The sequence below is a fragment of the Pyricularia oryzae genome, chromosome 3 (assembly GCF_000002495.2).
Source record: "Pyricularia oryzae 70-15 chromosome 3, whole genome shotgun sequence".
NCBI classification, from domain to species: Eukaryota; Fungi; Ascomycota; class Sordariomycetes; order Magnaporthales; family Pyriculariaceae; genus Pyricularia; species Pyricularia oryzae.
Window position 1 is genome coordinate 2696335 of NC_017849.1, and position 20030 is coordinate 2716364.

Below are 20030 nucleotides of genomic sequence, written 5' to 3' on the forward strand. Positions count from 1 at the left end.
ACTCTTGAGTCTAAGTCCAGAATAGACTAGCGGCCGCCACTGAGATCAATTAACCACGCAAACCAAGGCAGGCAGCACACGGGAGTTTGGACGAAAATTTTCAATAATTTGCGACAGCAGAGGAGGTGCTTTATATTTTGCGTGCAATTGTTTTGTTTACATTGGTACCAAGGAATTCGGTCAACACTAATCGAATACCTAGGTACCTAGATGCCTACTACCTACCGAGGTGCTAGCTAAGCTAGCTCCCGTCTCTACGAGACTGTCAGTATGGCAAAGTACCTTGGATAAGAATAATTAATTACTTACCGGCGCTGTCTGTAGCAACTGAGACATGCAGTATATGGAGTAGAACTTAGTTCAGCACCCAAGATCGGGTTGCAGCGGAGCAATGTGGCCGGGCAGGATTGCGCGCCAACACTGCAGGGTTCATATTCTAATTTTGGGCGACAGTACCCAATAGCCAAGGGCCAGCTGGGCATTCGCTGAGTGTCGTCAAGATTGAAGCTGAAAAAAAGGAAGACGCGAATGGAATGGTCAGGATGAACACCATATGTCTATGTGTCAAATGAGTGGGTAGATAAAACCTACTCCCCTTCCTCTGTTGGCCGAGCTGAAAACCAACTTGGGTCATATCCAGCAAGCGGCATGCAGACCCAAGTCAACACCGCAACAACATGCAGGCAGTTTCCTGCACCCGGATTTCTGCCTCGTTGTCACAGTCGCCGCAGCGCGGCAGCAGGGTGGGCATCTCGTATCGTGTGGGTCTACAGGTCTATGATAGCGACGAGAGAGAACCCTACAAACTCAATGTAGGCAGACAGCCTGACCAAGATGCATGGATTACCGGGCCGAGAGCCTGTCTGTCTCCAAGCAGCCGCAATCAGTAGTCTCTACTTCTCTTGGCCTACTCTAGTGCTGGTCGTTGGTTTATCCATTTCCTGGGCAAGATCCGCATCTCGACATACAAATTTCTTGGAATAGCTTATACCCGAGCCAATCTAGCATCGATTTTGGCAGTGAACAACCTACCTGAGTACATCTAAAAGTATTTCTTGGCCAAGCAGGTGGGTGCCTAGGACTCCATAGGTAGGCTGTTGGCAAGTTTCCCGAGGATCATCGATAGTTATGCTTGTCTGACAGCTTGTCCTACGAGCGAGCCCGTGTATGCCGTGCAGTCCTTGGCAGGGAGCAAGGGCCAGAATATATTTAGCATCGCTAAAGTCTGGGAGCGGTGTAGCGTATCCCAACATCTATGCGACGACAACTAGCGTCTTTTGCGCTCCAGCAGATTTTTGTATGATAAGCTCAGGTAATGTGAATGCAAGATAACATGGTCATGCAAACTCGGATTGTGGACTGGTAAGAACCCAAAAAAAATCTTTGTCGGATGGTCTGTTGTGACAAAAGATGTTTTTCTTGGCTCAAATGATCCGATCGAATTTTGCGATGTCTTGTTGACTTAAATTATAGAAGTTGGAAATTTGCAGTATGCAAACGCGGGTTATGACTTTAGATATAGTTTAGTTACCTTACCTAGGTACCTATCCATTTCGACATGTATGAAGTGCATACGAAGTAATAGATACGTACGATGGGAGAGGAGACGACGTGCAACTTCTGGCTAGAGCTTCAGTCAGATTGTATAAGTATTAATATAAAGCTAATGTCAGGAGTTTAAAGTAATAAGATGAAGAAATATAGCCTAGAGGTAAGGGTCATCACGTGGTATGCTGTCATCTGCAGATTCAGGTGGGTAAAAGTCGTGGAGATTTATCAACAATACAATCGATTGAAAAGTGGTCCCGGGTTTGCGCGAGCGCACAGGCCACTGCCGATTGAATTCCTTTGCCTCCAGGGACCGGGCCATGTCCTATCTGCCCATCACACGCGCGCGACTCTCAGTCTGTTACGTGGTAGGGGAGCGGGACTTTGGAGTAGGACCCACTTTTCCCACAGAACTGCCATCCCGCCCGCGGCCCAAGCCTGCAGCAGCCTATCGCGAGACTTTGACACTCCAGAGTCTTCACCGGCCGGACCCCAGAATCGAATCCTGCACCCAACCCGACCGGCCGAACTGGATGAACAAGCATTATTGACCGTCGCATCCGACCGCCGTCCAAAAAAGTGTTACTATACGTGCCATTACGGATTACTGCCGGTCTGTCTCGATGACTTCGTCGTGATCGCTGGATTGCTCCTCCCTCCTGCATTTCGCTGATCTGCCAGGCAGGCGACATTAAGAGCGCCCGAGGGAAGAAAAAAAAAGTTCGCACAGCCGTCTATTTCTTTTGCAACCACAGGCGCTCGCTTGACCTTGGGCTCTCCCTCCAACGACGACCAAGTCACCCCTCGACAAACTTGAGCTTGTCAAGCCAGTCCGATCGGGGCGATCGAGGCGCTCATTGCCCATCAAACCTCGACCTAGTGCAAAACACGCGTCTGTCCAAGACTTGAATGAATTAATTTGAACACATATCCTACACTCTTATCACTACAGCGCGAAAGGACTGCAAGGCAGCCTTTTGTCGATCCAGTCGCTCCCACCGAAGGCGAATTTTCCCCGGCCAGATTTCGTGTTATTTTGCGCGGCGCGCGCGCCTTGCAGGGCCCTGTGAAAAGTGGCGACATCCTCCCTGCCCGGCCTAGCGAACGGCCAACTATCTCTACAGCAGCACCTGGATCTTGCCAACCAGATTGCGCATCATTCCGGAGTCGTCGCCTACGGCAGGCGCGCGCCGTTGACAATGACGCAACCTTTACCTCCGCAGCCGACCGACAAGCGGCGCGTCAAAGTCTATGAATTGCGCAACAATGAGTGGTATGACCGTGGCACGGGATTCTGCACGGCAGCATATATTCCCGTACGTCTGGTTGCTCGGTACCTGAAGAAGCGTTGCGTTCGCGCTGCGTTCCACGCTTGCGCTGCGGCCCGAATCCCATTACCCGCCGTTTAAGGCTGTCTCGCATATCTTGGCTAACAAATGTCCGGTTTTTCTGTCATAGATATCCGATTCCCCCGACGAAGATACCCCGAGGGAACCTAGAGTCATCGTTGAGTCAGAGGATCATCCTGACCGGGTGCTACTCGACGTTCGAATATGCAAGGAGGACGGTTTCCAGCAGCAGCAAGGCATGTACTTTGTCTAATTATCTCGTGACAGCAAGTTATTTACTGACTGAGATTGCTCTACATAGACACACTTCTAGTATGGACGGAGCCAACCAATGGTGTGGATATGGCTCTGAGTTTTCAGGAAGCCGAGGGTTGTAGATTGATATGGTGCGACTCCGTCCCATGATCCCAGAGGCAGCGGAGGGAGAGGCCCAAAAGGTTCTTGTGTCTTCAGCAGAATTTGTCACTGACACGAGAATGGGACTATTTAGGAAGTTTGTGAGCGGGGTTCAGTCGTCTTTTCGTGGACAAATGGCACACGGTAAGCTTGACATATTGGCGTCAAACCACAGCAGGAAATGATGCTAAAGTAATGAACCTACCGCCCACTATGCAGATGACAGTCTTTCGGATGACCTCGCACTCGATACCGGGCCTTCACTGCCCCCACCGGAGCTGGCATCCTTGCCGGAGCTTGAGCACAGTATGCGGATGATGGCAAGCAGTAATACTGGCCGGGAAGCGCTCACCAAATGCATCATGAGCGAGGACTACATCGGCCGACTAATACCACTCGTGGAAATGGCGGAGGACCTGGAAAGCTTGGACGACCTCCACCGCCTCTGCAACATCATGAAGACGATACTGCTGCTTAATGACAGTGGTATAATCGAGCATGCTGTCTCGGACGAATGCATAGAAGGGGTGGTCGGTGCACTGGAATATGATCCCGACTTCCCCAGCCACAAGGCAAACCACCGACAATGGCTCAAGAATCGGAGTCGGTATATTGAGGTTGTCAAGCTGCAGGATCCGGCCATATCAAGAAAAGTCCATCAGACTCACCGATTACAATACCTCAAGGATGTGGTGCTGGCCCGGATTTTGGACGACCCGACGTTCTCTGTACTCAACTCGCTGATATTCTTCAACCAGGTTGACATAGTCAATCATCTCGGCCAAGACCCGGAGCTTTTGATGGAGCTGTTTGGGAAATTCACGGATCCGAGCGTGGAACCTCTTCGTCAAAAGGAGGCTCTCCAGTACATACAGCAGTGCTGCGCCATCGCCAAGAACCTACAGCCTCCGATTCGGCAATTGCTGTATAATAGTTTTATCACGCATGGTCTCCTGCACGTCATCAACTTTGGACTGCGGCAACCAGACGTTACCGCACGAGTCGGTGCTACCGACATTTTGGTCTCGATGATTGACCACGATCCACAGATGGTTCGGCAAACAATTTATCGCCAGATCCACGAGAATCAGCCACCCCTGACGGATGCCCTCATCGATCTGCTACTGGCCGAGGTGGATTTGGGCATCAAATCCCAGATCTCGGATGCTCTGAAGGTGCTTCTAGACCCCAACCCCCCTCCAATGCCGCCAGATGCCAGCAAGCCGAATGGTGAACCACTGCCTAGACGACCCCAGGGACCAGACCCTGAGCAGGACGGCTTCTTGCAGCACTTTTACGACCACTCTGCAGCCAGGTTATTCAGGCCACTGCTCGAGCTCGAGGGGAAAACCGTTCTCAAGTTCTCCGTGGCAGATGATGGTGTTTTCAACTACCTCAACGATATCCTCTGCTTTTACATACGTCAGCACATGCACCGCTGTAAGCTCTTTATACTGCAGAACAACATTTCACAGCGCTTCTTGCAACTACTTGCATGCGACCAGAAGCATGTGCAACTTGGTGAGTGACATAACCTCTGTCGATAGCAAACGGACCAAGCACCACAAAGCAAACGCTAATAGAGTCTCTAGTTGCCATAAGATTCTTCCGTCAGCTGATCGCGCTGAAGGATGAATTCTGGATTCGTCAGATTGCCGAAAAGCAGGTTCTCGGCCCAATCCTGGACGTCCTGATAGGAGTTCTTCCCAGAGATAACCTGTTAGGATCTGCTTGTTTAGATGTCTTCGCATTTATACACCAAGAGTCGATCAAGGACTTGGCCAGGCACCTTGTGGAGACGCACCGAGAGAAAGTACAGTTTCTCACATGTTTGTCGCTTTTTAGGGATATACTTGATATGTACGATAAGCCTCAGGGTAACTACTCTGCTACTATAGATGGCTACTTTTACGATTCGGAGGAGAGTGTGTTGGTGCCCCGGCCAAACCCGGCCAACACAAGGGGCATGATGGAGCACTTGGCTGTGGACCCGGACGAGGAGGCGTTTTGGAACGGATCGGACGAGGAAGAGGAGCTGCAGACACGGGCCGGTCCACCTCTTCAGGTGTCAGGAAACGGTGCCGTCGGTCCCAAGCCGCTGGTTGACTATGCATCTGATGACGACGTGGATGAGAATGGAGACACGGAGGTGAAACCGACGCCCTCGGTCGAGGTTGATGAAGCCAAAGCTGTTGTTTCAGAAGACGACAGCGAGGGCCCCGTTTGGACACCGACAAGCAGCGTCGGACCGCCACCCGAGCGTCTATCAGAAAAACGCCGACGGGAGGAGGACGAGGAGGACGAGATTGACAAGCTCATGCAAACAAACAAGCGACGGAACAGCAGTTCGGCGACTATGAAACCGGCCACTGGCCTAGCAGCTGGGCCTGTTCGTCGCAGCAGGAGCCTCACCGGGCGCGATTCACCCTCCAACGGGAACAAGAAAATCGCCATCAGTATTTCCCCGGCGCTGAAACTCGCTACTACTGGGCAGCCCGTGTCTGAAGACGGAAGCGAATAAAAATGGCACAGTTCTCCCGTTCCACAATTTGAAGCGATTGCACGTCTATACGCAATGATATCCTGTCCTGTGACGCTCTCCACAGAGACATCCAGAGGCAGCGAAGATGTATCTCTCAACCAGTATATGTGCGAGCACTCTTTCCGTTTTTTTTTTCTTCCTCTTTATTTCATTTTGACAATATGGCGTTGGCTTCCGTCTTATTCTGTATTCAACATCGATCGGCCTTGAATCACTTGTTGTTTTTTTAGCTGCGGAACAGGAAACGGCGGAATATTGGGGGCGCAAAAATGGGACACTGGTTTTTCGCTCCCTGGTAAACGGGGAGGTGACAAGGAGCTTTTTTTCGCAGGAATGCAGGATTCGGTACAAAAAGTCTAAACATCGAGCCTATATACAACTCCCCCAAGTGGGATAGATTTGCAAAGCAAAGCCATGTACGCGGTGGTTGTCAATATATTCCAGTGGACATCTAGGCCATGGTGAGACATGAAATTTACGCACCTGAAGAATAGGTATTTATTTAACTAAGTCGTACCTATCACATCCTTTCCCGTCAGCCTCAAGCCCCGTGTAGGCATGTAGGTCAGTGTTGGGTTGGTGCATGCTTATATCCCAGACAGAATAGAGAATCTGCGAATACCGTGACGTATCTTGGGCAATTCTAGCGACGACAAGGTAGTATTGAAACAATCTTCGTAAAATCGTAGCTAATTGATTAAAATCTCTAGGCTCTAGGTTCAAGGTATGAGATACGTCATCCCGCTGCCCCCTCGAACGTAGACTCATTGTTTGTTTTGCAGCTCTATATACATTGTGGACCAGACGATTGTGCGAGAGGAAGAGACGTATACAAGAAAAAGATAAAAAGACCCCCCCCCCCCAAAAAAAAAAAAAAAAAAAAAAAAAGGGAAGAAAAGAAAAGAAACACCCCCAAACAAGAAAGTCGAGTCTGAAAAAGAATCAGGTTATTACCGCCTACAAAGGAGGCAAACACATAAAGCCAAGGCTAGAAACTCCGTAAAAAAAAAAAAGAAGTGAAAAAAGAACGCCACAGTTATCGTCTTTTAGCAGTGTTGTCTTTTACCACACGAGAGGTTCAGGTCTAATTTGGCGCAGTCGAGAGGGTGTAGTAGGTAGTGATGGTGGGGACTGGCCATCCCGCGATGCTTTGCAGCTCTAGCTTTGTTTAAGCTCTTAGTGGCACCCAGGCCCAGATAGGATAGGTTGTCGGGCAAAGAAATAGCAGAAGAGGGGGAGGGGAGGGTATTATAAATGTAGGGAACAAGGCCATATCGTCATGCTGGCCTAGACGCACTTCTCAGTCGAAGGAGAATTCGGGGGGTTCTCCTCCTTTTGGCGTTTCCTCCCTTGCTCTTCTTAGTCCTCTTTGTGACCAAGTGTCCCTTTAAAAGCAAGAAAACAACCCAAAGACCGAAAACATCACGTGTGACCATAAGAGAGAGTAAAAGCCTACCGTCTAGGCGGCCTCGGCCCACATGACAGGAAGGAATACGACACAGGCCTTCCACAAAATCATGACACATTCAATCAGGACCATGGGCAATTTCCACAAACCCGCGGGCGAGCCGATCGAGCCGGAGAGATGTAGCCAAAGTGCGACAAATGCAACGCTGAAGAAGTGATAGGCGAGCGTGGTAGGGCTCTCGAGAAGACCCGCCAACATGGCACAAGGCTCATCGGTGATGCCGCGCTGGAAGTATTCAAAGCAGCCACGCCTGAGGGCGTCCAGACGCCAGTCGCTCGCGGCAAAGAGACTGTAAAGCGCCTGGGCGAGCACGTTGACGATCGATGTCAACCGCTTGCGACGCCAGTGAAACGTTTTCATGGCAGCCCGGACGGCAGCTGTGTCGGACAGGCTGGGAACGACATCCGGATCTAGCAGTTCTGCAACGAGAAGTGCATCGTTGAATGCAACCGTCATGCCGCCTCCCGTCAGAGGATGCCGCATGTTCATGGCGTCACCGAGGATCAGGATGCCCTCGTGCTGAGTCTGAGGTGTAGGGGGTAACCAGCTGTTTGGCATACTCCTTGGGATCTTGCCATCCGAGAGGGCTTTCAAGGCAGAGGGGCGAACAGACTCTGGGAGCGACGGGATAACAACCTTATGGAGGTAGCCGCGCACACCCCCATTTGCCGGCGAGGCAGCGGGAAGGTTCTCGGGAACGTCGATGAGGCAACGGGTCTCATGCGAGCCAATCTGGTACAGCAGCGCCAGATGCTTCTCACCAATTACAACATGACCGTAACCGTACGGGGGTAATGGGCAGTCAATCAGCTCTAAGGCGTAAAACTTAGATCGAACGATTGGCGCGCGGGAGATGTACTGCTTGCGGAATTTGGACGCATAGCCATCCGCGATGATGGTCAATTGGCCAAAGAAGCAGTCTGCGTGCTTCTTTCCCGTCGACTTGTCCGTGGTCCGCGCCTCCACGCCGAGAACCTGGGGAGTGTGGGTTCCCCGGATGGTCGCCGTCACCTCCGTCTCCACCACTGTGATATTCTTGTGCGCAAGGCAAGACTTTCTTAGGTTCGTTATCAGCCTTCCATGATGAAAGGAGCGGCCCTCAGGCTTCGTCGCCATCGGCTCGAGCTTTTCGTAGCCGCCGTTGTACAGGTGACCGTTGCCGTTGGCATGGCCGTCAATGGTGTGATTATTGGTGTGACCGTTGACGTGATCATCGGTGGGGATCTGCTTCTTGTTCATGTCGGTCACGATACAGCCTTCGTCGTCCATGTACGGGTACGGGATGGCGACCTCATCGCCCTTGTGCATGACGTGGTAGCCGTAACAAGGTTGTGCATCGATGCCCTCGAGGCAGTGACCGAGACCGAGCTTCTTGAGGGAGGCGACGCCGCCGGGCTGCAGCAGCTCGCCGACAATCCGGTCTGGCTCATGCATCCATCTCTCCAACAGCAGGATGCTCCTGCCCTGGTTTGCTAGCGCGTATGCGATGGCGCATCCGAAGACGCCAGCTCCGACAACTACCACATCGGCCTCATGGTATTTGGACCTCCGATCCACCTGGACCTGGGGATCCTGCGTTTCAACCTTTGTCGTCATTGGTGGCGGCGTTGAGGCCCGGACCAGCCAAAGGAGCGTTGAGAGTTGGGGAAGGGGTCGGTCGCGTTGAGCCCGAAAGGAGCGGTCGTCGTATTTCGGTCGTTTGTCGAGATCAAGCCAGTGTGTGGCTGGAGAGCTTTTGATATTAATAACAGTAGAGTGGGGCTTTTTGTTTGGCTTCTAGGTGTCTTGTGGCCAGCCAGGTGCAAGATTGGAACAGAGAGGAGGTTGCTTTTTGTCTCCAAACTGCTCGCAAAAAAAAAGTCGTACCAGTTGAATCGTACACACGCGCGGGCGGGGGGGCGTCGATTAAAGAAAGGGGCAGTAACAAATTGGGGGACAAGGGGAGCACTGTCGAATGGGGATGCAAAGCAATGGACCCCGTCTTAATCGAGCGAGGCGGGACGGGCAAAAAATTTGCGTGGGTAATAAGAATAAAAAAGTCGAAAAAAGAGTCGATTAAGTCACTGATGCGCAATCGTACAAAATAAGCTACAGGAGAATGAATGAACGGACGTAAGCAGCATCTGCAGGTGCTCAAGTCTGCATTATAAACACATTGGCGAACCGGAGAAAGTAGAAGAGGCAAGGATCGGACTGGCTCTCACTGCTCACTCTCCTGCAGCCTGACGATGCGCGCAGGGAACAAACAGCAAACAATCGGTAGCGAAATGCCAATGAGCAGAAAAAGTGAGGTGAAGGAAACGATGTGAATCTTTCCTTGTTTCGACTTGTTCGATGGGCCGAAAAGTCGATTCACGAAGGAAATCGTGCCACCTAAGCTGGGCGGACCCTGTTTGGCTGCTCTGACCAATCACGATTGTCCATTACAGTGGTCTCGAATGACGGCCAAAATTGGGTTCGATTGCCAATCAATGGCATCATCACATGTGTCGTCCCATTCTTTCTTACAACCACACCATGAATGCAAATTACAGAACGAGCAAAAGACAAACGGCAGCCACAACACGCACGCACGGTTTTTTGTTTTTTTTTGTTGGGTTTGGTTTGGGTTTGGTTTTTTCTATGTACATATCTCAGTAGGTCGGCAAGGTCGGTACAAAGTCTTTATCGTATGAGATTACCGGAATTCTCTTCCGTGCCCTCTCCCTCTCTTTCTCCCCCCCCCCCCCCCTCTCTCTCTGTCTAGTGTTGATCCCAGTTCAGTGCACGATTTTCTGCCCCACCGCCCCTGAAAGAGATACATCCACACAGGCAGTTGGACACTGGTAATTGAGCGGTACCCCACTGGCAGAGCGAATTAAGCCGTGCTTTTAGTTTACAGTAAGCCTCAAAAGTAGGCCGAGAAAAAAACAACAACGGACGTCAGGGGGCACGATGGGCCAAGAAAATGGACAAGGACGAGACTGCTTTGGAATTTACGACGTACCTGCGTATTATCTCTCGCTCGATTTCGCTCGATTGTTTATCAAATTTCTTTGTCAATGTCATCGAAGTATATACCCACCTCGCTGCATTGATCACATGCTTGGTTTTTTTCCCTCTTTCCCACGCGAATTGAACCAAATAGATCCCATTAGACTATATCACTAAAGTTGAGGCCAAGAGCAGGTACAAGCTCTGATGAAACATCCCCGTCCTGTCAGAAAGCCATCCTGGTGCTCGCCCTATTCTGCTGGTATTGTTACCGTCTGTTCTCAAGTGCCCACGCACGAGACACGAGGCGAACAACACGTTCACCTGTTGATATCTTGAAGTTTGAGCGAGTTGAATAGTTTAAGACAATCCGCAGGGAAACTAAGAAACTATTATTCTTTCCTGGACTAAAGTAAACATGTTCACCCGTTCTGTCGGAATTCGTCTAGGTCTGCTGGATAATTTGGGACGACAAGAATCTACACAGTAGATCAGTGTTTCGTTTGCTGCGTCTCTCGGTCCGGAACTAATTGGGTCAGTCCTACATGCAAACGTTCCCAGGCGTTGGTGCGTTGCTGTGCGGTGCCGTGCGGTCCCGCGCGGTCCCGCCCTTTCACAGGTTACAATCGAAGAAATGTGGACGATCGACACCTTCCTAGATGTGGTACATATGTCATCCTACATGTTTGCATATTGTTTAATTACATCAAATGTACAGCCTGACCACCCAGACGCGTCGACTCTATGTCATGGCGTCAGCTACTCGCCAGTTTCAGCATCTTGATCCTTGATCCTAATCTAATCTGTCAACCAGATTCTGCAATGCCTTCAGCTTGGTGCTTGGTGCCATCCATTCCCGTCGTCGCCGTCACGTCGCCGGGGCAGACGGCGAGCTTTACCTTTTCGACCCCCTGAAACCGGCCGAGCGAGTCGTTTTCTGCTTGCAGGGCAGCATGTTTGAGAATATCCAGCACCATACCTTTCAGTTCCCGTTCATCCTCTTCAAACCGCCGGCGGCAGCTTTTCAGTTCTGCTATTCCAACCTCTAGAGGAACAAGAGCCTTCTTCAAGATGGACCCGGGGTTTTCGAGGACAACCTGCTTAATCCTACTTCGCCAATGCCTCAATCGCTTGAGAATAACTTGGCCTCGCCTGGCGAGCTTGTCCCAGTGACCTAATGCCGTAGCTGTCTGAACAAGCCATGCAATCATGTCGGGTTGATGAGTATGGATATACCCGTCAAGTAAGACCGCAAAGTTGGTGACGCAGTAACCTGGCACGAGTCCCTGCTCGTCTGCAGCCATCAACGCCAAACCAATCGCCCCTTGGTGGTTGCCTGCCTCAGAGTATAGCTTAGCAGCACCGTTGAGAGCTTTCCCGCTCAAGACGAGCTTCGCGGCACGCATCTTTCTCAGCATCTCTTGGATGCGACGCTCTAGGTGCTCGTATCCTAGATCGCGGTCTATGTTCTTGATTTGCCAAGCCAGTATATGAGAAATGGCGCCTCTGGTGTCGACTTTTGCCTCGTCTTGCACGCGTTGTAGATAGAACAGCGTGCCTTGAATGTTAGCCTCCCCATAATGGTTCAGAGAAGCATCTACAAACAGTCGAAGGCATCTCTGACAATGAGGCATTCCATTGTTTGTCGCATGCTTGTACAAATTGATGGCTTTTATTGGTGTGTTATTTTCAATCGATTTCCCCATCGCAATTGCGATTGTGTGTCGATCGGGTACCGCCTGGCGAGAGACTGACTTGTGTTTTGTTGACAAAGTAAAGCTGATGGTGCCCTTTCTGTGAACCGAAGGAGACGCAAGTGCTGCCTTGCTCATGATGTTGGCTGTGACTTGGTCTGTACATTCAGGACCTTGCTGTTGCAAAAGACGATGAACCTGCCGCAGTTCCATGAAGTGAAATTTCCAGTCCATATGGCAGCTGCGCAACAGCGCGTTGCTGTAATGGGGCCCTGGTTTCAGGCCCGAATTGATGCAGAACTTGATCCAGCCTATCAGAGACTTGGTATCACGTACCCCTCCATACAGCTTGGCCATAAAGGTCAGCATGTACGTCGAAGGCTTGACCTGGAAATTTTCCAAGAGGTCTCTCAAGAACTCTTCCGTTTGCTTGATCGTATGTTTCTCGCTGAAGGCCTGCAAGATTGAGACGAGACATGCCGCGCGGTCGGTAGAGTCTGCCCATTGGCTCTTGGATATTTGCTCTAACATTGTGTGCATAGTAGCGAAATCGCCAGCCTTTGCTCGGGCGAGGGCAAACAGCAAGTTGATCCGTCCATCGTTCTTTTTTGATGGCATCAGGGCAACGAGCTTCTCGAAGAACCGCCGGGCACCGCTCTCATCACCAGCTTCTAGCATGATTTGGATCATGGCTCGATACGGTGCATCGGCGTGAGCAACAGCTTCGGGAAAACGCCTCTCTTCCAGAACCTCAAACCCTTTGACCAGCTTTTCTAGCTGGCCATGCTCGCGCCAGTCAAGGTAGAGCAGCTGGGTCGCCCATTCCACCTTGATATGATGGCTTTGAGGTCTCACTTGGAGCATACGCTCCAGGACCGAAAAGGCCTTATAGCCGCCCAGATCGGATACACAGCCAAAGACCATGTCACCCATCTCAAAAAAGCAAGACCCGTATTTTAGGCTCTTGTCATCGACAGAAGCTTGGGTAAGGAAGAACTCAACGGCACGCACACGCTCGCCGCTTTTGGATAGCTGGCGGAGGATGCGCAACTCAGACTCATGCCCGCCAGGAATGCAGCTGTAGCATTTTATTCTTTTCAGGACCTTGTCCACGCGCCTGAAGCTTTGCCGGGATAGAAGCCTGGTGAAAAGCTTCTCGCCCGTCTTCAGGACATCTAAAGCAGTGGCCGAGTTGGCAGGCCCGGGCTTTTTGGAAAACTTCGGGGCAAACAAATCTATGGCAAGGTCATACTGCGGCACCTCCTGTGCCATCACGAATTCCGCAAGCGGCAACGGGCTATGAGACCAATAAAGCTCCTCATCTATAACAAGACGGTGGACCCTGTGTAGACGAAGAATGGCACTCATCAGCTTTACGGCAGTCGAAAGGGACCCCGCTTCCTGCAACGCTCTAGAGAGCGTAGCGGTAGACTGTAGGATCTGCTGCAAGTGAGGCTCCAGATTCGTCATCGGCGCATCGAATACAGAATCTAGAAGATTCATGGCTCGCACGAGATCGTCCTTGTTCCCTGTTGCACAAAGCGAGTCGACTCGAAATGCAGCTGTACTGATGGGGTCGACTTTGAGCCTCGTTGGGCCCAATGCTGCCCGCGGCCGTGACTTCACTTTTGAAACTGGCCGCGTGCGCGTCTCATTTAGTTGTGCGTGGTCGACCAGGAGTTGCCGTTTGTTCCTGGATTCTGTGCCTGCGGTATTCAAGGTGCGAACCGCAGTTACCTGCTTGTCTCGACTATCTGGTGATTCTTGGTGCTCCAAATGGCCTCTAGTAATCGGAGTCTTTGCAGAATCTCTGCCAAGGGGCGATCCTATGGAAAGCGGCTCTCTGGCCTCCCACGGCAGATCGGATTGAGACAGTGCCAATCGGGGGCTGTCGTCTGGATAGTAGTTGGGTCGGGAGCTCTGTAGCAATATCTCCTCTTCGAGGGCGCGAATGGTCGCGTCGGCCGCGTTGGCGCGGTATCTCTCATGCGATTTGATGCGCTGGCCATTGTGTATGGCTGTCTGGACCGTGCTGATCCTCCGTCGACGAGTTTCCAAGACTAGAGCCAGGGAACATGTGGTGCCGAAGACAAGCCCTCGGAGGGCTCGTATGGCCGCCTTGGACGGCACAGGAACGGGAGTCGTCATGACTTATTAGAGACATTTCGCCATTTGTCAAGTAATACCTGCCCTTGTGATTGCTGTGTAAACAATCGGACTACACGCTAAGGAGGAGGCGGGTCGTTGGCGTTGACGTCCTGAAAAGAATAAAAGCCGGAAGTTAATTCAAGAAAATTGGAGATGGTCTGACCCCCGAATTCCTGAGGATGCAGCTGCCATGTACGGCTGGGAGGCGCCACTACCAGAGTGGGGCCAGAACACCATATCAGGGTTCGGGTTTGGTTCAATGAGTTTTGCAACAGGTACCTGACTATTCTAGTACCTCAGTTGCTCGGCAATCATGGGTACCTCGTGGTTTTTATACAATAGCTGTTAAACACGCCGATTTCAGGACGTCTGGATCACTCAAGAAAAACAGAAAGTAGTACTATTCAGTACCGGAGCAATTTACACCGTTTTATAATCATACATGTATCACAAAGCGAAGATTTTTCTAGCGCGCTGCGTCGGTCTAGTACCCTCTATCCATGAAAACGCCTCTCCATATTCTCCACAAAAGTTGCACATTATTTTGTAGATCAAGAAAACAACATGCTCCGAAGCAGTTATCTCGTCTTGACGAAACCCCCGCCTTCTCCCTATGTTGAAGCCAGCTCAGGCTTCTCGATGGGCATATAGGTCTCTAGTTGCCGTAGCACGGCTTGATAAAGGAAAAGCATGCAGCCGCTTTGGACGCTAGTCCAAACAAAGCGAGGGCCGACACCCCTGAACCAGCCTCCGATGCCCTCCGTCCTGTAGATGACTTTCAGGCCGGTTAGGACGGAAGAGGTCTCAAGGGCTGCCGCGCCTGCACGAGGAGTGTGTGTAGATGGTGATGAAGTTGAAATGAGTCGTTTTTGTGGCTGTGCCGAAGATCCCGGGTTACCTGATGGCTCGGATATGTGTTTCTTGGGCGGTTCCTTGAGATTGTTCAGCATTGACTGGGCCGCGAGCGAACTCTCCCCTTTCACCGGAGCAATTGCCTCGGGATGAAGCTGTGTTTGCAAACGTGTCTTTACCACGTCTAGTGGGCATGTAATCGCGCCCGCCAGGCCTCCCGCAGCCGCGCCGGTTAAGAATTCCAGCTGCGGCCCTATTTCGCGACTCTGCTTCCATTTCCGAGCCCATATTTGGTTTTGCTCGTAAAACATGAATTGTAACGCGGAAAATGGCAGATCTCTGTAAAGTGTCGCCTGGAACCCGTAGAAGAGAGCGGAAAAGCCTTCTTGCCTGACTATAGTCCGGGCTGCATCCACAGTACCTTTGTAGTTGTAACCCGAGTTGAAGTATGGATTCTGGTATCGTCCTTGGAGTTGTAGCCGCGTTTTTAATACTTCGGATGGCACATAGACGATGCAAGCAGCAAGATCGCCGAAAAAGCCTGCCCAATAACTTGCGATCAGTATATCATTGAGTGTATTTGAGGAAAAGAATGAGAAAAAAGCCCAGAAATCAAGATTTGGGTTCTGCTCACCACTTGCGAGGTAGGCAATGTGCGACTGGACACCCCAGTCCAGCATATGCCTCTTGCTGAATTCGTAGGTACCAAAGAAAAGCACCGTCCCCGGAAAGGAGCCGCACAGAGCGGGCAGCCAGCCACCATACAAGCCCCGCCGTATCCCTTCCTGTCGAAAGATGGTATAATATGACGAGCCCAGGGACGTATATTTGGGCGGTATATGGGGATCACCCTGCTGGCGCGTCTTGACGGTATCGAGGGAGTGCATCAGCATGTCACCACATGTCCCACCTAGGCCACCAGCCAGCATGGACTGAAGGATCATAGAAAAATGCGTCAGCTTTAGACTTGGTACATAGCGGCGCATATCGGCCAATCAACAGTTGGGATGCAATACGCACGTGTAGGTATGGCGGTCGCGCCTCAAACTCGCCATTGTTAGGGCTCATATTATGGTTGCCTCCAAGAGTAGTTTCCGCCGAATAATTCGATCCTGTCCTGGGTCTTGCATGGTCGGGCGAAGCTGGCGAGAAAGTGAGATTGTGCGCAGATTCGGAGCCGGGAACAGTGGCGCCGAGGGACATGTCCCTGTAAAAACGTCTCGATGAGTGCCGTCTGCGCGCGGCCGGTACCAGCGAGCTGTTGGTAGTAAAAAAAAAAGAAAAAAAAAGAAAGGTCGACAGGACTTCAGTAAAGAGCGAGAACTGAAGCCTGGAGAGGACTATCACCTTTTGTGAGATGGGAAGGCCCAAGACACAGAACGATTTTAAAGTACCCAGAAAAGAGGCAATATCCTGCGAGCTCCGGACGACATGCCCGCGACTTCCACAGAGGCCGCCAAAAATTTCTTGGTGATTGGCCCGTGCGTTTGAGTGACGCACTGTCAAGTCGTGTCTGGATCCATAAGGGGCGATCTCCTGCGCATACCTGTACCTACCAATGATACTGACAGGGGGCGACGGCTGTTCGTTGGTTGGCTTAGGTAAGTACCTATATAGGTACCTTAGCTTTTTGATACCGACAAACGCAGGAATAGATAGAGATACTTGATGTTGCCAAGCTTTAGCGCCTGGATTGATCACAGGCAGTGCTATAAAGGGAACTGCTGTAAAGCATAATACGAGCTTCTAGGACTGTCAGTTGTAATCTAGACCAGACAATTTATTCAGCAAGGGGCTGTGGAGGCCTCTACTAGCAATTTCGGAATGAAAGCACGTTCAAGGCAGGAGCACGTGGATAGATACCAACATCGGGTTAAGTATAAGTTCTCACTTCATTCACATGTAGTCTCTCTCTTACAGCCAGTGAATGACCTTCCTGGCTACCTGTCCAACTATTACATAGTATTCTCTTTAAAGCCAGAAACTTGACAGCTGGCCACCTACAATAGCAGCTGCGGAACCATGTCTTGGGTTTTGATTACTCTGGGGTTCTCAGGATGGTCCCTCCAATTGATACTTCCCGACCGGTGGAATGGGAACAGAATGCGTGTCAAGCGTCCGATTATCAGCCGCGCTGAGATGGGACCGTAGTAGTTGCTGTCGCGAGAATCACGGGATCCAGCATCTCCCTCCACCCAGATGTGACCAACGGGTACTCTAACCCAGACGTCGGAGTCACGATTCCTAACAATGTCCCCTTCCAAGCCCACTATCCTCTTGACGCTTCTTGACTCCGGCTTTAAAGGGTTCCTGGAGAGGAACGTATTGTTAATTGCGTTGGAGAAAATTGCGACCCCAGCTGAGGGCGGACCATTGAGAGACGCACCAAAAAACAACAATCATGCCCCGTCGAAGGTCATCCTGCGCGTTCAACTTCCAGTTCATACACCAGTCTTGAAGCCGAGTCTCATTTCTCTCCTTGTTGAAGAATGGGTACATGGAGGGACCGGCGATTTTATAAGGTTCCGCGACGTTGGATGTAAACACGATTGCGACCGGCAGCCATGTGAGATATCGTAACAATGAGGTTGAGAAGTTTTGTGCAAAAGTGAAGCCAGGACGAGCTGCCCAGGCTCTCGCCCTCGCACGCGCCCACGCAAACCCAGGCGCCATGAGCGTTGGTTTCAAAGGATTGCTGTGGGATGTCAAGTCATGAAGGCAATCATATGGTAGGTATTCAACAAAGGTTCATGCAGGTACTGTATCTGATAAGTAGAGATTTTAGAACTAGTTTTACCAGTAACTTGCGTCACCTAGCATGGAAGCTACCTACCTACCTAGGTACTCACACAATTAAAAGCGGGCTTTCCCCAGCAGGGGCCAACGTACACGTGGGAACTCAAACAATCAGACACATAAATGTCGCCCACTATCTCTGTCACGGCCGCAATATTTATTGTTTTCCTCGAGATGTACTTTTTCCCAGCAAAGGCAACAGTAATGTCGAGATCTACTTCATCCTCAACGCTCTTTCTTTGAAATCCAATGTCTCCCTCGGCCTCAATAATCGCCGCAAGCCCACCACCACACGATCCCCTTCAGGGCGTTTCAGTCTAGGAAAGTTTATGACCAATCCGGCATGTGTCGATGGTTTTTGTGCTCATAATGTTCATTGTCCCTTAAAAACACATCAACGCTTTTGAAAACCCCCGATATGCATCAAGCAAGCAGTCTACAAAAATAGAAAAAAAAAGAAGTCTACCATTCCATTGCGTTCCTCATATTCCTTGAAGAGCTTCACTAGTAGCCCTCCTGTTTGGCACCCAAAAGTTGCAATAATTTGGGACCATTCATGTGGCCAAAGGCTCCCGTATCAGACTACCGTTGATTGCGTTCCAGAGGGTCACTTTGGACCTGACCTGACCTGACCTTCATGCCAGTTACTGTATTTTACATCGTCTCCGGCATGTTGTCGTCACTGTCGCTGACGCTCTCATCACCGCTAACCTCAGCATTTTCGCGCTCGCGCTTCTCCATGAGTGCTTGGAGCTCGGCGTCGTCGGATTCGGTGACGGCCTTGGGCTCCATCTTGACAATCAACTTGCCTCCAGCTGACTCGATGCTGGTCCTGATATCGACGATCGCCTCCTCCAATCGTGCAATTCCCAAGCTCTTGTCCAAGCACGTACTGGTAAGAACGTAGAGCGGAGGAGAGACGAGCTTGACCTTGACCTGGTTGTCTTGGGTGTTGCGCGACTCGGCCGTCCTCAAAGCTGTCTTGATTGCGTCGATGCCGTCGTAGGCGAAGCAGGTGACTTCAACATCGGCTCGCACCTTGGTCGGTTGCGGCGTCAACCGCTTGCTGATATATGACTTAAGCTCCTCCGCAACCGCCTCACTCGAGAAAGTGGTGTCCTCCCACACCTCAGGGTTTCTGATGGATTTGCTGTCAGTAGATGAGGCAACAAAAAGGCTGTATGCCCAGAATTTGCGATCAGGTTGCCTTACGTTATTGAGAGCTTGAAAGCATCAATGGCATGGCCATATTTGCGGTTCAGCGGCCAGGCGATCGCCTCGTACAAGCTCTCGATGGGCACGAGAGTCTTCTCGGCAACGTGCCGCATAATGGAGTGTACCATCTTGCTTTTGTTGTACCTCTCCTCGCATTTGACGATATCCTCCTGCGACACTCGACGCTTCGACAGATCGATATATCCCTTCTCCTTGTCGACACGCAGCACCACGACAACCTCGTTGCGACCAACCCGAATCAATTTCTGGATACTTCGGATACGACGCCTCGAAAGCTCGGAGAGCAGAATCATGCCGTCGATCCCATCGTACTCGAGCAGCTTGACGTAAGCACCCATGTCGGCAATCTAATTGTCCACATCATAAAGGTCAGCTCAGCGTTATTGGTCATGAGTCGGTCTTGACGGGCGCCCCGCGCGTGGAAAAACGAACCTGCTTGACTACAAACGTGGCGTTGGTTAGTATCACAGCATATCTTCGAAACGAAAAAAAATAAACAAAAACAGTTGCGCCAGCACTCACCATTGACCATGACAAAGCTGTCAATCTCCGGATACTTCTCCTCATAGAAGCGGCAGTTTGTTAACGACATCTTGGCGGTATTGTATGCTGTGCTGCCTCGGTGTAATAATTTAGATGTCCCAAATGAATGTATGTGCAGCCACCGCCGCGAGAGCCTGGATCCTCAATACGTGTTTTGCGGCGCCGGAAATTTTCCGATACACTGATATGATGCTGGATGGCTGGAGCTGGTCAGTGGAAGTGTCGTATAGGACGTCGTCGGCGCGCTTTTTTTTTGTTGACTCACGGAGGAGAATTTTGGAGCGGCCCGAGAATAAGTTGTGATCTCGACCTCTATGGTGGGGTTAACCTTGGTGACAAGTGTGTGCGTGTTGTGTGCTTGCGACAAGGGTGGTCCGAGTGGTGGCGGCGTTGGATAGATAGCTCCTAACCCATGGGCAGCACCGACGGGACCGATTGCAAGCGCGGGGTTGGGTGCCAATTGCTGCTTAATTGCATTTGAACAA

General features: G+C 51.0%; 6 protein-coding genes across 6 annotated transcripts; 1 reads left to right on the forward strand and 5 right to left on the reverse strand.

Annotated features, from left to right (window-relative positions):
* The first annotated feature begins 1898 nt into the window (after positions 1-1898).
* On the forward strand, positions 1899-6352 carry MGG_06138 (uncharacterized protein). Its single transcript, XM_003711964.1, has 6 exons — positions 1899-2864; positions 3007-3133; positions 3199-3283; positions 3388-3437; positions 3513-4814; positions 4886-6352. Exons 1-6 carry the CDS (start codon positions 2748-2750, stop codon positions 5812-5814), a joined length of 2610 nt encoding a protein of 869 aa, XP_003712012.1. The 5' UTR covers positions 1899-2747; the 3' UTR covers positions 5815-6352.
* Positions 6353-6493: 141 nt separating this feature from the next.
* Positions 6494-9604, reverse strand: MGG_06139 (squalene monooxygenase). Its single transcript, XM_003711965.1, has one exon. The coding sequence runs from the start codon at positions 8897-8899 to the stop codon at positions 7295-7297; it is 1605 nt and encodes a 534-aa protein (XP_003712013.1). The 5' UTR covers positions 8900-9604; the 3' UTR covers positions 6494-7294.
* Positions 9605-10869: 1265 nt separating this feature from the next.
* MGG_06140 (uncharacterized protein) lies at positions 10870-14276 on the reverse strand. The gene has a single exon (XM_003711966.1). The coding sequence runs from the start codon at positions 14116-14118 to the stop codon at positions 11083-11085; it is 3036 nt and encodes a 1011-aa protein (XP_003712014.1). The 5' UTR covers positions 14119-14276; the 3' UTR covers positions 10870-11082.
* Positions 14277-14374: 98 nt separating this feature from the next.
* MGG_06141 (solute carrier family 25 member 38) lies at positions 14375-16507 on the reverse strand. Its single transcript, XM_003711967.1, has 3 exons — positions 15991-16507; positions 15605-15902; positions 14375-15511 (listed from the first exon to the last, which is right to left on the reverse strand). The coding sequence occupies exons 1-3, from the start codon at positions 16171-16173 to the stop codon at positions 14730-14732; spliced, it is 1263 nt and encodes a 420-aa protein (XP_003712015.1). The 5' UTR covers positions 16174-16507; the 3' UTR covers positions 14375-14729.
* A 311-nt stretch (positions 16508-16818) lies between these two features.
* On the reverse strand, positions 16819-17773 carry MGG_16764 (uncharacterized protein). The gene is made up of 2 exons (XM_003711968.1): positions 17357-17773; positions 16819-17280 (listed from the first exon to the last, which is right to left on the reverse strand). Exons 1-2 carry the CDS (start codon positions 17641-17643, stop codon positions 16971-16973), a joined length of 597 nt encoding a protein of 198 aa, XP_003712016.1. The 5' UTR covers positions 17644-17773; the 3' UTR covers positions 16819-16970.
* Positions 17774-17931: 158 nt separating this feature from the next.
* On the reverse strand, positions 17932-20021 carry MGG_13200 (eukaryotic translation initiation factor 2 subunit alpha). Its single transcript, XM_003711969.1, has 4 exons — positions 19525-20021; positions 19435-19442; positions 18979-19349; positions 17932-18904 (listed from the first exon to the last, which is right to left on the reverse strand). Exons 1-4 carry the CDS (start codon positions 19592-19594, stop codon positions 18421-18423), a joined length of 933 nt encoding a protein of 310 aa, XP_003712017.1. The 5' UTR covers positions 19595-20021; the 3' UTR covers positions 17932-18420.
* Between the last annotated feature and the right edge of the window lie 9 nt (positions 20022-20030).